Source organism: Neoarius graeffei, chromosome 27, assembly GCF_027579695.1.
Source record: "Neoarius graeffei isolate fNeoGra1 chromosome 27, fNeoGra1.pri, whole genome shotgun sequence".
In the NCBI taxonomy this organism is placed as follows: Eukaryota; Metazoa; Chordata; class Actinopteri; order Siluriformes; family Ariidae; genus Neoarius; species Neoarius graeffei.
Window position 1 is genome coordinate 245,999 of NC_083595.1, and position 17,223 is coordinate 263,221.

Genomic DNA, 17,223 nt, shown 5'->3' on the forward strand with positions numbered 1-17,223 from the left:
TCAGATTTCTCCACTGGATATACTTACCTCAGCAGCAATCTCTTACCCTTGTGTGGAAGAAGCGAATGAACAGAGAACTGAAAGTCAGATTGTTTTGAAACGATCGGCCTTCAAGAAACGAGAGCACAGACGGTAGGGCTGTGCGATATGGGAAAAAATGAATATCCCGATACATTTTCTCCACTTCACGATATACATCTCGATATATTTAAATCTCCTCTAAAGGACCCCATGAAATCTAACTTTACTGTTTTCACTACAATCCCTGCAGATTAAATAACATTGCTGGTTAACTTTACAGGTGGTTTTCAACAACACATTTTAAATTTTCATGTTAGTGATTAATCACAATTGAATTGAAATAACACTATTTTTATTCAACAAAGATGTGGCACAAACTACAAAAACAATCTTGAAAATTGCAACAAAGGGGCAATACAATACAGAGCTGCTCAGAGCTCAAATCAATAAAGTGCAAGCTCAACACTGAGAAAGACATTTAGCCTAAATAAGAAAAGTGCTCATTTATTAAATTATTAAAAAAAAAAATAGATCTCCAAGCTATTAACCTGACTACTGAGAACCACTGGAACATTCACAATAGAGAGAGATCTGCAAAACAGTTTTTCTCTTTGCATACTTTTGAACTGAATGTTTTCTGGCTCTGCCTCTCAGATGTGTATAATTCCGGCTGCTGCTTTTCGTGATGACAGGGGTTTTTTTTGCACACTTTACAAACTGCCATTTGCTGTTCCACGTCCTCCTCGCGATATCCAAAAAAAATGCCAGATGACTGACCCCTTACTAGTTCTTTTAGGAACCAATTCATCTGCTTCCATTTTTAATGTGTTGCTGAAATTGACAGAGCTTACACAGTAGCCTACGCAAAATCAGCGATTGCACGAACTGAGTCAGCGCTGTAAACCGGAACTAGGAAATCCTCCCGCCGGCAGTGTTGCCAGATACTGCTGACGTTTTCCAGCCCAAAATATGTTCAAAACCCGCCAAATCGCACTTAAAACCGCCCAATCTGGCAACACAACCGAAACTAGAAAATCTTCCCGGAAGTTCCTTTCAGCACCGAGATGTCGCCCGGGATTGGTTGGCAAGTGCGTGACATTGTTTTCTTTACCCTTGGCAGCCTCTCACGTTACTGCCTGAGGGACAGTGAGAAAACCACTGGGAAATGTTTTAAACAAACACAACAAACACGAAACGAACGCAAGTCGGAAGATGACCATAAAATATTCGAGAGTTACGATATAATAATTTTATGTATCGCACACAATTTTCGGCGATATATCGAGTTTATTCGATATATCGCACAGCCCTAACAGACGGGTAAGCGCCGACTGTCATTTCACTCATATAACATGTTTACCTGCATTTAGATTAATCCATGTAACTTGTATTGTGTGTTTAAGTTACCGGTATAAGATTATTTAATTTGCTTCAGAATGTGATTGTCTCAGTCCATCTGATTACTTAATTAGCCTTTTACGTTTTCAGTAAAAATGCATGCATGTACGTTGCATAAGTTATAACACCTATCCTGTTTTAATGAAAGTCACAGAAGACCGTCAGTTCAATTCCATCCAGTTCTCTAGACGGCTTTGTTCTCTGGCTTTATTTCGTAAGGTGAGGGTCTCCGTGGCCGACGTGTTCCTATCGGATTCACTTTCAGATAGTTCGAACTGATACGGTTCTACGTGTATAGCAGTAGCATGTACACACACTCCAATTTCAGGATTATTGCAGTCAGGTGTATTACTATCTGAGGATCTGAAGAATCTCCAATAAATCCGAACGAAGAGGCCATTGCAACCGCTCTCGCCTGCAGAGTCTGGCTTTGGTCTATAGCTGTCAAAGACCTCGACCTTAAAGTGCATATCCTGGACCAATTTCGTGGGTTTTTTGTTTTATCTGAAAGTATGTCCCTTTACACACTCATCCAGAAGGGTAATTTTGCACAAGGCCATCTGTCTACAGCAGAAAAAAATAAAATAAAACGCATCTGGAAAAATCCCAAGGGAGTCTGGAGCCAGATTCGTGACGTCACGTGCGGATCCGCCAGCAGGCTGAAAGAGCTTGCATGGGTTCAGTGCACAGTCTGTGTAGACCAAGTTTAGCAGCTAGCGATTTTGCATTGAAATATGGAATTGTTGCCTGAGCTGCTAAACCCATGGATTCATGCATCAATGCTCATCTATCTATTGCTACATAAATCATATTTTTTCTATTTACTATTATGTATTTATACATTTCTTCATTTAGAAGAGTACTGGCTACTACAGGAAAAAGATTTCATAAGCTACACACATGGAATCGGCTAAGCAGGGTTGTATATACAGGCCTTTAAATTACACCTTGGCCAGGCCATTTAATGGTGTGCCCAAATTAAATGCGCCCAAATTAGCGTCCCCAAATTAATCAAGGAAAAAAGGGCGCATCTTTATCACACCTTGATTGTTCCGATTTCTGATCAAAACAATTAAGTTATTTCCAAAATCGACCGAAAACGTCAAGCAAGCGACGGAACATTACCTATAACCCACTCAGAAAGGTACTAGTCTCTTTCCTGATCGGCGGAAGTTGGATTCCTGAGGTTTGACTGGTTAAGGCATCTGCCATTGACTCGTATGCTAGCGTTTCTGCTTTGATTTTCTGGAAGCCACGATGCCGCGAGGACGGCCCATTACTACAAGACGCTCACACAACAAGCAAAGCGACACTTATGAGAGCCGCCGTCTGGCAAGGCTTCAGCCCGAAAGCGAGAAACAAACTGGGCCTTTGGACTGATTTTTAAGTGCAAGGCAAGGCTCATCAATTACAACACTACCACTCCCAACAGCAAGCGAGTCCAACTGCAACAATGAGACTTCCGGAGACGACAAGGTGCGTCCAATAACAACAACTTCCTTTGTTAACCCCGCCGACAGTAGTCGGAGGGGTTATTATTTTCACCTGCGTCAGTCTGTGTGTGTGTGTGTGTGTGTGTGTGTGTGTGTATCTGTCTGTCTGTCTGTCTGCAAGATATCTCAAGAACCAATGGATCGATTTGGACCAAATTTTGTACGTGTTGCCAATCACCCAGGAAGGAAACCATTAAATTTTGGAGGTCAAAGGTCAAGGTCATGGCAGAACTTCGAAATTTTCGCCCAATGTATTTTAATAGGGAAAAGGTGGGGTTTGCACTCGTTAGAGTGTCCCTGTCTAGTTTACATTGAAAATGAAAAATTTGCTGTTGTCATTTTATTATAATATATATCACCAGCAGTCTATTAATAGACTTCTGATATCACACAATAAATATTAAATAAACGTACTAAATTTTATCCTATGAGCCCATGGGCAGTTACAAGGGGATTTAAATATGACTACATGCAGATATGCCTAGTAGTCTACCAAATTAATTTTGTTATTTATGCGATCTCGGAAATTTCATAATACTTCTACCGCTACATCAATTCATATTTCAACTTCATAATGCTCATGTGTCTGAACCGCTTGCATGAAAATTATTGGGTGATCTTAAAGTGCTAGTCCAGACTATATTGAGTTTCTAAAAAAATAAAATGAAATTTAAAAAAAAAAAAAGAATTGGCTAGAAAATACCCTGATTACAGAGCTTGCAGACTAGTCTCATCTCATCTCATTATCTCTAGCCGCTTTATCCTTCTACAGGGTCGCAGGCAAGCTGGAGCCTATCCCAGCTGACTATGGGCGAAAGGCGGGGTACACCCTGGACAAGTCGCCAGGTCATCACAGGGCTGACAGACACAGACAACCATTCACACTCACATTCACACCTACGGTCAATTTAGAGTCACCAGTTAACCTAACCTGCATGTCTTTGGACTGTGGGGGAAACCGGAGCACCCGGAGGAAACCCACGCGGACACGGGGAGAACATGCAAACTCCGCACAGAAAGGCCCTCGCCGGCCACGGGGCTCGAACCCGGACCTTCTTGCTGTGAGGCGACAGCGCTAACCACTACACCACCATGCCGCCCAGACTAGTCTCATTTTCATTAATTTTGAGGACAGAAAACAGGGGATTTTTTTTATTATTTAATATTTATTTCTTACAGCAGGCCTCTGATGTAAGAGAGTTAAATGAAGATGTGGGTGATACTGCTGGTCCATCAAGTAGTCCTGTTCAGCCGATGGAAATGGATCTTCCTGGTGACAAGCAAGGCATGCATGATGATGTATCTGTTGATCTGAGACAGAGAAATAATGACTGGCTACTACAGCAGTATCCACAATTTGTTATGTCTGGAACAGGAATTATCTGCAAAGTGTGTTCTGCAAGCCAACAGGACAGAAATAATATATCCCTTCAGCCATTCATTGTCGGTGGTTCCAACCTTGGTGTTCACCCAACAAGGAGGCTCGAAGCTCACCTGAAAGCTGAGTTACATAAACGCAGTGAAGCAAATGAATCAAATGGTCCATCGCATTATTGCAAGGGGTGGGATGGCTGGACTTCTTGACAAAAGCTACGCAAATAATGTTTCTGAAAATCGCCAGTACATTTCTCACCTCAAGTCTCTTGATATGATAAAATGTCAAATTGCCAAGTCCCAGATGAAAGACTTTATTTCATTCTTAGCCAACGGTCTTAATGAACCCGTGACAAGGAACTTTGTCAAAGAATTCTAGTTATGCCACATATATCACTGGACCCTCAGTTGAGGAGCTGTTGTCATCATATAGCCTGTGGTGTGAGCAAAAAACTAACACGAGTTTGGAAAAGGCCACAATGCTCACCTACTACAGTGATGCCAACAATGACCATGATGAGATGATTAGCTTTCTTTCCTGGGTGGATCCAGAGATGACACTGGGTGTTCTCGTACCCCATGTCTTTCTTTCTATTGGCTCAAATGCATCAATGACCCAAGCACAAGGTGATTTTGCCACATCAACATCATTTGATGCCAAAAACTTGTACAATGCTATGAGAGCAGTTTTTACAAAGAAAGGGGTAGATCCGTCACTTGTTAAATTTGTCTGTTTTGATGGCACACATGTAATGTCTGACCAAAGAGGTGGGGTGCAAAAGCTTTGGAGGGATGATGTACCAAGCTCCATCTACATAAACTGTAGAAATCCGCGACTGGTGCTTGTATTTGTGCACTTGAAAAAACACTACCCTCAAATCAGTGACTATGACCAGCTTTTGCTTGACATTTACTTAGCTATAGACTACAGTAAAGTTGCAAAATCAGTCTTTCAGTCAATCCAAGCCTTAAATAAGGAGAAGTGTCTCAAAATGGTGAAAGCTTTTTTAACAAGATGGGTTTCACATTTCAAAGCTTCCAAACGAATTTGTGACAGATACTCAGATCTCCTAACAACATTCACCACCCTGTTCCAGAAAAACGGAGACACCAAATATCTAAACATTTCTGAGAAATTAACAAATCCACAAAACATATGTACCTTATTGTTGATGACGGATATCCTAGAAGAAACAAACAAGCTCTCCATTATTATGCAGGCTGATCATGTTAATATTGCACGCGTCATTGACTTTGTACAGCTTACCACAGACTTTGTGTTGTCTCTCCCAAACCAGAACAAGGGATACTACAGCCAGGTGGACACATACCTGGGGAAAGCAAAGCAGTACCAGTTGGAAAGTGAAGGCTTTGTAAGAGTATGTCGCAACTCAAACCGGAAAGAAGACTTCAATCGAGTTGAGTTTGAAGAACAAACTCTTAAACCATTGTGCAGATCACTTGTTGATCAGATCAGATGAAAGCCACTTTCTTTGATGATCAGCATACAGTTGTAGAAAGCCTGTTGAAGTTGTTTATTCAACCCATAAGCTGCCCCACCACCAATCTGAAATTGCTACAGCCAGACACAGCCTCCATCGAGCTCCATTCAGAAAGGTTGACAGAGTTTTACCAGGGCGACTTGTAGACCACAACCGAAACCTTTACTGTTGAATATGAACATTTTCTGAGACACTTGTGCCTCCTTAAACAGAAAATACAACAGGATGTTCAAAAACGTGTGGATACCCTTCAAAGTAAACTAGATCTGGCCAGACAGCAAAGACAAGCATCGCCACGGACTACCCCACAGTACAAAATTCGCCAAGCAGAGGCCCAGAAGGCACAGGTGGAGTTGGAGAGGACTCTTACTCCAGAGAAGGTACTGGCGGGTCTTGTAAAAGATGACCTAGTCAGGTTCTACCCATCCGTGTCCTTCCTGTTATCTCTATGCTGTATCCTGCCCCTTTCAAACGCCATTTCTGAAAGGGGCTTTAGCCACATGGCACTAGACAGGGGTGATAGCGTTCCGGCGCCACGCCGGATTTCCGGCGTACCGTGGCTGGGGGAAAAAAAAAAAATCTAGTTCGCCCATTGTCCTGTGTCATTCTGAGATGCGCAGATAGACAGTAAAGGGAATTCGGAATTCCCTTTACTGTCTATCTGCGCATCTCAGAATGACACAGGACAATGGGCGAACTAGATTTTTTTTTTTTCCCCCAGCCACGGTACGCCGGAAATCCGGCGCGGCGCCGGAACGCTATCACCCCTGCACTACAGTGCGGCCCCCATCAAGCATCTATCAAAGATGAAACCTTGGAGAAACTACTGCAGATAAGGCTGTTTCCCCTTTCACTGGAGGACAAATTCGTGGAGGAGGTGGTCGACATATTTGACACTAAGTTCAATAAGGACAGACATGTAAAATTACACCAGAAGTCTGAATGAAATGACTGATCTGGTTGTTTGAACACTGGTAGATACCATATGATAGTCTTTCAATTGACCTACAGCACTGCCATAGTTAAATCAAACAGGCTGAGTACATAATAGCATACATAGGCTGTGTTGGGTTAGTTCAGCAATAGACTTGTACATGTGTTTGCGAGTCTAATGTTCATAATACTCATACTAAGGAGATTTTTGTTTTATGCATTTTGGGCATATTGTTTACTTTTTATTCACCACTCCAGTAGCAAACTTCAGTGTTTCTTAGCATGTTTTATATTTAATTTATTGTTCATATGATATAATCATCTTGTGCCAAATAGTCAGCATTCTGTATGAGACTCATACTAAGGAGATTTTTGTTTTGGGTATTTTGGGCATATTGTTTACTTTTTGTTCATCATTCCAGAAGCAAACTTCAATGTTTCTTAAACCTGTTTTATAATATATATAAATTTACTTTATAGTTCATATATCATCATCTTGTTGTGCCAAATATTCAACGTTCTGTATGAGACTCATACTAAGATTTTTATGTATTTATCGCTACACTCATTCGCGCAGTCACTTTGCTCCTTTGATGTGCCCAAATTAGTGTAATCTAAAGGCCTGATATACATTTAACGTGTTTGACAGGTCCCAAGATCTCAATCCCTGACACGCCGTATATCCCTTGATACATGTGAAGTAAAATGTAAAGAAAATGTGACCTTGGGTGCTGTGTGAGATGGCTGCCTCTCCAGTAGCTCTGTAGTTTTTAGCTCTTTAAACCTCTTTTTTTCCATGTTTTTACTTTTCTGCTCTTCTTACAAAGACTGTTTTTCTTCATATCCCATGGATATTTTTAACTTTAACACGCAACCAGGAGCCAGTTTTCTCACTTATTCGATAGAGGAGCTGCTGGCCCTGAAAACAATGGGATGAGCCGGGATACGACACCCCCTCCTGGCGGAGCTGAGGAGGAAACCCAGGGGCTGCAAAGCTGGGGCTAAGCTAAAGGCTAGGCTAGCGGACAACCGGTGGCGCTACAAACCATCCATTCCCTCCATTATCATGGGGAACGTGAACTCGCTGCCGAATAAGGTCGACAAGCTATCCGCACTGAACAACCAGCGGATTTACCGGGAGAGCAGCTTATTTATTTTTACAGCGACATGGCTAACACACCTTGTACTGGATGCTAACGTGGACCTGCGGGGATTCACTGCTGTGAGAGCCGACAGAGACATTAAAGCATGCGGGAAAGGCAAAGGTGGGGACTCATCGTCTACGTGAACAACCGCTGGTGTAACCTGGGACATTTCTCCGTAAAGACAGTCTTATGTTGCCCGGACTTGGAGCCACTAGCATCACCATCTGTGTTTACATCCCTCCGAGGGCAGACGCAGCATGTGAGGGGATTCACTCTGTCACAGCAAGGCTGCAGACACAGCAACCGGAGGCATTGATCATTTCTGGGGACTTTAACCATGCTACTTTGGACTCTACTTTGGCTGCTTTTTACCAGGCTGTGGACTGAACGTTTTTAATTTCCCTGAGGGAACCCTCACAAAGGGATCAATGAAGTTCTATCTAATCTAAGTAAGGGTATTATCGCCCAGCGCTTTCGTGTGCGTCAATAAATAACATTATCCGTGTACCACAGGAACACCTAATTTAGAGTATAGTCTCTCTTATTTCTTACCCTGGCAACAGTCGACTTGTGAATTGCCGATTTTCTTGGTCTTTTTCTCGGCTCTGCTTTGGTCCTCGGCTTTTTCCGGGTGCCTTGCACGAAGCGTTCCCATTTCTCTCTCATTGTCCAGGCTTTTGGGAAACGATGAGTACTAATCCCATCATGATTGGTGTTGCTACAGCCTCCTATGATACATCTGTTAACCATTTTAATAATTACACGATAACATTGAAGAAATCTGAGAAAACGACCTGGTGGTTTTCTGCAAACAAACCAGCGCTGACGTAGGATTCAGAGGGAGGCGTTCCGCACGTAACGTCACGAAAATCAATGTTTGCCGGGAAATCCAAATGGCAATTTTTTTCAGAGGCGGACCAATTCGCCTCAAATGGCTTGATTTCAACTGAATTTTTCTGGTATTGTGCAAGGTAAAAAAAATTGCACAAAATGTGACAGATATTTGACAAACGATTAATATAAAATAGGAGAATTACATTGATCTTGCTCCTGGCCTTTAGCCCTGAGTTAAAGAGGTTTCATTGCTGCCAGAGCTAATTGTTAGACACAGTTCTCTCTCTCCAGGGATCAGAGGCTTCGAGCTCAACACCATACGATTCTTCCAACAGCAAGACCTCCCGGTTCGGGAAACCATGCCTAAAACAGTCCCCTATGATTTCATCCATTTTCATTTTCAGTGTGTAAAGCTTTCTGCTCAACACACTGCAGAGGGGGTGAGGCTGCCTGATTAGCTTAATAATAATAATAATAATAATAATAATTTAAAAATAAATAAAAACCCCGAGGGAAAAAAAAGTCTGTGAGAAATCAAGTCGGAATTTTGAGAAATAAAAAGTTGGAATTGCGAGGAAGTCGCAATTTAGAGAAAGAGGGAAAAAAAAAACAACAACTCGTGATGGAAATAAACTTGAAGTGAAGCTTTAAATACTTTCAATATACAACTAAGCAGGTTAGCCAAACTACAACTCTCTCCTGAGTGGATAAATAGTGCACTATCTAGGGTGCACACGGCATTATTTCATACTGAACGGAGTTCCTAAACCAGTAAAGTGGAGATATATTTGGGATTCGACCACACACCTTCAGTTTAACTTACCTCAGGGTTTTAAATCCTCAGAGCCAGACACAATAACGTGTTTTTATTTTTATAACTCGAGGGGCTAAAGGGTTTTAAATCCTCAGAGCCAGACACAATAACATGGTTTTATTTTTATAACACGAGGGGCTAAAGCGGCTCAGACGAGCAGCGGCTTTTTCTTCTCCAGTGTTTTCTGGCGGTTGGAGAAGCAGCTACTGGACGCGTTACCGCCACCACCTGGACTGGAGGACGCTTATCCCAACCTGCTTCTTCCTCCTTTTTAATGGCGGTTGGCAAACAACTTTTGGAAGCATTACCACCACCTACCGAAATGGAGTGTGAGTCTGGATATGTAAATAGACCCCTTCGCATGTTTGTAAACAAACCGACCGTTGCCAGGATGCGCGCGCAGCCTGGACCCAGAAACAATGGCGCTGCCCATAGAGATCTTGCAGTCACGTGACCGGAAAGTACACAGCCGCCATCTTGTCGGTAAAAAACACCGCTGAATACTGCTGCACTCGTGTACAGAATGGATCAATTTCAACCGACGGACTACACGGCTCATTTTTCTAATGAACAGATAACTAGATCTATGTCTAAAATAAACGATCTACAGATTAGTGACCCTTATGGCTTACCGGACGGAGTTTTCACGACCGTGTCAGTGGATATGGAACTGCCAGCGGAATACCCAGACGTGTATAATTACCTCATTAACTTTCCCTCGCTGTTCAGTGGTGAAGCACTGCGTGCTTATAAATCTCTGGACAGTTATCTTTATAGAAATTCAGGATTTGTCAGCGACTCAGATGTGGCATCTTGTAAACAAGAAAATAACAATCCTCATTGGATGGGTAAGTCACTTAAGTATTACTCGTACTGCACTGACCAGCCGATTATAGAATAGAATAGAATAGGGTAATTCGAGCTGTAATTCCAAATCGTCCGTTTTGTTTACCATGGATCTGGCGTTGGAGAGGTAGAGGCTTAGCAGTGGAGGTTTGAGTAGCTGTTTTCTGAGCTTCGTCAACAGGCCGGCTCGACAGCCTTGCTTTTGCTTCCGCTCCCGGCACCGCCTCCTTCGCTTTGCTTCCGATAACAATCCACGGAGACCCCGCTGATCTCGCTATCTTACGGAGCCCCTAAAGGGACATGGAAAAAAAACTTTTCAGGTGCGCACGCGAAACTTTCAGGTGCGCACGAGAAAACTTTCAGGTGCGCACAGTAACTGAATCGGCGTGCGACAGCCTCCGGGCTAATCTCCAAGTATGGCAGAAGAAGATGACTTGTCCTCTTTCTTTAAAGGCCAAAATATACCTGATAGTGTCATCAACCGACTGAAAGACGATAAGGTGAATATAAATGTTAATTTTAGATATATGAATATAGAAATACATGTATTGTACAGCATTGCTAGCTTGCTCCATCTCGTTTACTGTTTCAAACGTTTTTGATGCTTGCCTGTCTTTTTACAGGTCGACATCAACGTCATCGGTGTTATGACAGATGATGAATTGGGACAATATTTCACAAGATATGGGGACCGACTTGCAGTAAAAGCATTTTGAGCAATTCCAGCGTTATGGATGTGACACTTGAACTCAAAATGGCAACAAATGACCCAGTGCATGTTTTATTGTCTCCCAGTATTTAAACAGGTGTTGCATATTTTAAGGCTGTACCATACTGGAGAAGTGATAGAACAAGAACAATTCCCATAGTACATCTAGGGCATGCCAGAAAACGCCAATAAAAGATGCGTTATGGACGTGACAGAAAAAGTATCACTTTTCTTGGGTGACTGTACATTTTTATCAAACTCTGTGAAATTGTAAACCTAATGTCGAAATGGAGATATCCATTTGATAGAGGGGTCCAAGGTGAATATTAAAAAATCTTTGTTTAAAATATTTTGTATTTCATGCAGAGTTTCGGAAGGAAAAGTCAGCGTTATGGATGTGACGAAATTCCGTTATGGATGTGACGCGTCTGAAATAGACATGGCATATGTTTAGAAAATCAGCAATTTAACCACCATAACCCTTTGAAAAACTCTCTAAATATCAGCTAAAACTATCAAAGTTCTTAAATAATATTTAGGATGGCTATTGTTTTGCTGTTTTGTGGATTTTAGCATACATTTCTGTGGCTTGTGGCAATAATATAGAATTGTACATGATCAAAGTTGATTTTAGCTTGGGTTTTACATTATAAGAAAGAAAGACTGACAGTGACACATTAGGTTGGTTACAAATTGGTTCAACTTATTCACATCTGTAAAATACAGGTCTAGGTGATCTCTCTGGGAGTGGTTTTGATGTATTACATGTTGCTTTATTTTTGCATGGTGAGGTTGACATTTACATGGAATTGCCCTTTTGCAGTCAGAGAGCTATAACAAATGAAAACCGAGCAGGAACGGAGACAGTGAGGTCTGCTGTCATGCGGAACCTAAGACACAGGTTAGAGGAAGGACGGAAAAACTCTATCAGCGACAGAGAACGCTTTGCTGGCAATACATTTGCCACCAAAGTCACCCAGCGGGTTGAGATGGGATGGCTCAACTTTGAGAGTGGCACTTATCACCAAATCAGAACTAGAAATGGAGGTGTTACACGGCATCTATCTGTCCAGAAATCAATAACTATGGGTGAGCTGCTGCAGACAGGCAAAGACTTGTTTTTTCCAAATGGACGTTCGTCCAAAGGACTGATGGAAGACTTTGACATCGACATTCATGATTATAGCCACGTCATAGTATCCCCTGAAGTAACAGTGGGCCAGCTATACGACCAGACTAAATTAAGAATGTTGCGGGTTTACGTGAGCTCCAAGGCGAAAAATGTAACGCTCATCTCTGATGAATCATCGGACTCCGAGCCCACTGAGAGGCCAAAGACGGTAATTTTTTGTTTGCCTTTCAATTTTTGTTTTGACACATTTGTGATATCATTTGTAGATTGTGGACTAGCATGCAGGCCTATGTCAGATTTTAAATAGAAATAGCAGATGCGATGGGGCTCTAAATTGATCCATAAAGTCTGCCTTGAAATAATTTAACTGTAAATCTGGAAACTGTGCAACAGCTGACCTGTATAGATGTAGGTAGAACAGAGAATATTAATAAATAAATAATTAATATAATCAAATCCTGGCCGAGCTTGTTAATGAAGGTACGTCAGTCAGCACTGTGCATGCATAAAAGCACACCTCAGCATGTTTCTCAGTTTGGAGGCATGTATCAGCTACCTTGTGATGCTGCAGCCAGCTGTGGACTACAAACAGAATAAATAGGATGAAGTTACTGAAGGGGCAGTTAATATAGCACAACATATACAATGGGAAGCATCAAGACCACTGTTTCAAAATGAAACAATGTATTTATTAAAATATCATGAGGTATCAAAAGCAAAAGATCATAACAGAACATGGACATGTCTAAAATGGTCTCTGGTCATCTTATGGAGCAGTAGGTAAATGACTCTCCTGCTCTGCTCATACCATCTCTCTCTCTCCCCCTCCCCCATCTGTCACTGACCAAAACTTCACTTCCCTGCTGTCTGCCACTGCTTTCTGTACAGTAGTTTGACACATGCTTGTGTTTGCCAATTTCCATCCTATTTGCATCACAAATCCTACACAAATATTTATTATAGCAGCAAAAGGAAATGCGCAATAGTAAACTACAGTTATGCATTAATTCTCGAGTCAGCTGCCAATCTGCAGGGGACGGTTCCCAAACATATTTGCTCCATTTCTCTCTTCACCTAAGTTCAGATAGTCTTTTTTGAACAATTGGACAATCTGTCAATCAAGCCTATAATTTGCTGATCTGCTGACTTCTTTATAGTCTAGGAAAATGCAGAGACGTTCCTCGAGGAACAAAACAAGGAGAAGCCCAGCACCCAGTGGCTCAATGCAGGTAAACCATGAAGAACTTTGTGAACTGTTGTTGTATGTAGGACATTTATTTGTGCCAAAGTACTATTTAAAATTCAAACATAAATCTCATCTCATCATCTGTAGCCGCTTTATCCTGTTCTACAGGGTCGTAGGCAAGCTGGATCCTATCCCAGCTGACTACGGGCGAAAGGCGGGGTACACCCTGGACAAGTCGCCAGGTCATCACAGGGCTGACACAGACACAGACAACCATTCACACTCACATTCACACCTACGGTCAATTTAGAGTCACCAGTTAACCTAACCTGCATGGTCTTTGGACTGTGGGGGAAACCGGAGCACCCGGAGGAAACCCACGTGGACACAGGGAGGACATGCAAACTCCGCACAGAAAGGCCCTCGTCGGCCATGGGGCTCGAACCTGGACCTTCTTGCTGTGAGGCGACAGCGCTAACCACTACACCACCGTGCCGCCCTCAAACATAAATTGATTGATCAAAAGTTACAGTTTCCTGTAGTGGTATTTAGGTTACATCTGCATGACACAGCAGCTGTGCTTAGAATATGCCACTGGTGAAATCCATGAGGACACAGAGATTTGGTTTAAGAGACCATGATTTTGTTGCAAACAACAAATGTAAATCCATCATAAATTTTAACTGCAGCTAAGATGTTTGAAGGCGGCAAAGGTTTTGAGTTTGATGTTAACTTTTCATATGCCAAAAAGCTGCAAAGATAAGGTAATAATTATATGTTTGTTTTTTCATATCGACAGCGAGCCGAACCAATCATCGAATCAAGACCAAGACCAGCAACTCCTGAGATGAGTGACGCAGAGTTCCTGCATCAACTATCTTCTGATGATCCTGACAGTCATACTCAGCAACCAACAAGTGTTGAGTCAGAGTCCCCTCTTGCCTTTGCCATCGAAGCATCTCTTGAGGACTCTGAAGTAAACTTTGGACCCAATACTGGTGATGATGATGCTGATCAAGACTCCACCCTTCCCTGGAATCCAGATGACTTGGACCCTCAGTAGGTATAGTAAAGGTCTAAGTTATAGTGCAGCAAAATATTACTGCAATTACTGATTCCTTTAAAGATTTTTTCCCAGTAATTCTGTCTACAAACGTACAAAAAACAGTGACAAATTGTTACCCCATCTTTTATCATCCAAGGCTCATGTTTTGAGATTACTTTTTCATCCAAACATTTAAAAACAAAAAGATAGTCCATGCAATGTCATATAAAACAGAAAAGCAACAAATCTAGAACCACAACATAATCAGCATTTTGCATGCTAATTCATATATTGATTGTCAAAGGTGTTGTCATTTTCTGCTCACAAATGGATTAATCAACCAATAATCACATCTGATTTCTTTCTTTCTTTCTTTCTTTCTTTCTTTTTCTTCTTATATTGCAGCACTCTACATTGAATGATGGGCCTGTATCATCAAGCAGTCTTGCAGCATCACAAGACCCATCTGACAAAGAAGTCCTTGTGAAATTAAGACGGGTAAACATAGTTAATGATGTCCTCGATGTCTTTATGGATCCGAAGGTACTGAATGCTCCTCTAAAAATGGAATTCACAAATGAGAAAGCTGTGGACAGTGATGGGGTATCAAGAGAGGCATATTCCGCATTCTGGGAAAATTTCTTGGAATAGTGTGAGGGGGAAGATGAACGAGTACCCAGACTACAACCAGAGTGTTCTGAGAAGAAATGGGAAGCTCTTGGAAGAGTGTGGTTGAAAGGATACCTGGACTACAAAATCATACCAGTCAGACTGTCACCCGCTTTTGTTCTTGCCTGTTGTCAAGGACTTACTTCAGTGGATGACGAGCTGTTATGTCATTTGCCAGATTTATTTCAGAGAACGAGCGTGCATCACTTGAAAAAGCACTGCAGGGCAACATTGATGAAACTGTTGAGGAGGATTTACTTGACATTTTTTCAAGAATGGGCTCACACTGCATGCCCTCTAAAGACAACTTGCGGGCAGCCATTTTGACAATGGCCCACAAAGCTCTTCTTCAACAGCCAAAGTTCATAATTGACTGTTTCCACAACATTATTCACAGTTCTGTGCCAACACTCAACCAAAGGCAGCATAATGGGGCTTTATGAATCTAAGAGGCCAACTAACAAAAAAGTGGTCCAGATGATAAAGCCATCACCTGAAAGCCTAAATCTACAAGAGCAGACAGCTCTTAACCAACTGCTGCGGTACGTGAGAAACATTGACCAAAGAAAGCTGGAGATCTTCTTGCGCTTCTGCACAGGATCCACTGTGCTTTGCAAAGACACAACTGAAGTAACTTTTAATACATTATGTGGATTAAGTCGCAGACCTGTAGCACACACATGTGGAGCAGTTCTTGAGTTACCATGCACCTACAGCTCATACCCTGAGTTTCATAAAGAGTTTGACAATGTCCTGTCTGGTGACTGCTTTACAATGGATATTGTGTAGTGAATGTAAGGGAACTTACACATGTCCCTCTTCTTCTGAGGTTGCAACCAAGAAAACATTGCACTTCATTAACTCATAACAGAAACAAACTGTTTTGACATTTTTGGTTTTGTTGCTTTTCTGTTAAGACTTTGAAAACTTTGCTTAAGTCCAAACAACAGTTTAAATTCAATAATTTTGATGAGTCAGAAAGGTCTGCTCTCATACTTTGTTAATATCCCTTTTTCAGGAATATACAATGTAGGGAACTTACACATGTCCCTTTTCTTGTGAGGTTGTTGTACGGTACCATTTGTCTGAAGCAAGCTGTTTACACAGATCTACATTTAAAACATTTTATTGTTCATTCATGTCTTAACTTTTCAGGCATATACAATGTTGATATTAACATGTTCATGTTTTGTGCATTTGTTTATCTTATGCAATTGTTTACTTCAAAAAGGATGTCACTGTCATAGTAACATTTCAAATGGCTACTTATGGCTGGAGCCTCATACAGACAGTTACTGTCAACAGAATAGTGTTCAATAAAGAGTCATTTTCTCCTTCATGTCTGTGCTTTGTTAGATCATTGTAGGGGAGAGGGGGGTAAATTGAGCCAGTGGGTAAGTTGACCCACCCCCTGTATTAAGGCACTGGTACACCTTTAGAGTCATGTGATCAGAAATTCTACAATCACCATTCATTTGCTGTTCCATGTGAAGGAGAGATGTCCATGCTTGCGTGGTATGTTTTTTTCACAAAAATAAATTTTTTGTTTGTCAAAGTAAATTTTTTACACATCAGATATAAAGGGTATTTTGCTAAAAGCAAATTTATCAAGGTCTAAAAACATATATCATACATGTTGATGGTTAGCTAGTGTATCAAATCATGGTGATAATTTAGCTAAAGATTAGCCTGATTAGCCAGAACAGGATGTTTTTTCCAAAATGGTGACTGTGGGGTAAAGTGAGCCAGTTGCCTTGGGTCAAATTGAGCCACTGGTTCAACTTACCCCACCTTGAGCCACTAGTTATTTTAATCCTAAAAAGTCTGAAAATGGCATTTGTACGATTTCTATGACTTTAAATGAACCAAGCACCAGAGATCTGTTAGTTGGCGACTTTGTTATTGTTAAGTTTGAAGCCAAAAGCAGAAGCTACAATTACATTGGCATGGTGGAAAAACTAGAGAATGATGAAGTGACTGCAAGGTTTCTGAGAAGAATCCGGGGAAGCACTGCCAATGAGAAACCCACTTTCGCTTTCAAGGAAAATGATGTGGCACTTTTTCCACAAAGTGATGTGCTGAAGAAGTTACCTCAACCTCAAAAGGCAGGAGGAACTGCACG

The 17,223-nt window shown here is 41.6% G+C and overlaps 2 protein-coding genes across 6 annotated transcripts in view; one reads left to right on the forward strand and one right to left on the reverse strand.

The window, feature by feature from the left end:
• The window catches only part of LOC132874727 (zinc finger protein 883-like), a 105,182-nt gene extending 95,489 nt beyond the window's left edge, over positions 1–9,693 (reverse strand). For 2 of the 5 annotated variants that reach the window (XM_060911105.1, XM_060911102.1), the window contains exon 1: positions 9,524–9,693. Coding sequence is in view for 3 of the 5 variants with exons in the window: in XM_060911099.1 (XP_060767082.1) it covers positions 5,449–5,470; positions 5,554–5,617; positions 8,419–8,521 (189 nt within the window). In the remaining 2 variants the exon portion in view is untranslated. Of the gene's footprint in view, positions 1–5,448; positions 5,471–5,553; positions 5,618–8,418; positions 8,586–9,523 lie in introns of those variants that run through there. The other 3 variants (XM_060911101.1, XM_060911099.1, XM_060911100.1) reach the window with 3 other exon arrangements.
• A 2,257-nt stretch (positions 9,694–11,950) lies between these two features.
• On the forward strand, positions 11,951–15,521 carry LOC132874766 (uncharacterized). Its single transcript, XM_060911161.1, has 4 exons — positions 11,951–12,409; positions 13,359–13,430; positions 14,187–14,446; positions 14,838–15,521. The coding sequence occupies exons 1-4, from the start codon at positions 11,951–11,953 to the stop codon at positions 14,848–14,850; spliced, it is 804 nt and encodes a 267-aa protein (XP_060767144.1). The 3' UTR covers positions 14,851–15,521.
• Positions 15,522–17,223: the final 1,702 nt, after the last annotated feature.

Excerpts from the sequence above, each read along its gene's own strand:
- LOC132874766 (XM_060911161.1), top strand. The coding sequence starts at position 11,951 with ATGCGGAACCTAAGACACAGGTTAGAGGAAGGACGGAAAAACTCTATC. Across the intron at positions 12,410-13,358 it reads CCACTGAGAGGCCAAAGACG|TCTAGGAAAATGCAGAGACG; the intron begins GTAATTTTTTGT and ends ACTTCTTTATAG. Across the intron at positions 13,431-14,186 it reads CACCCAGTGGCTCAATGCAG|CGAGCCGAACCAATCATCGA; the intron begins GTAAACCATGAA and ends TCATATCGACAG.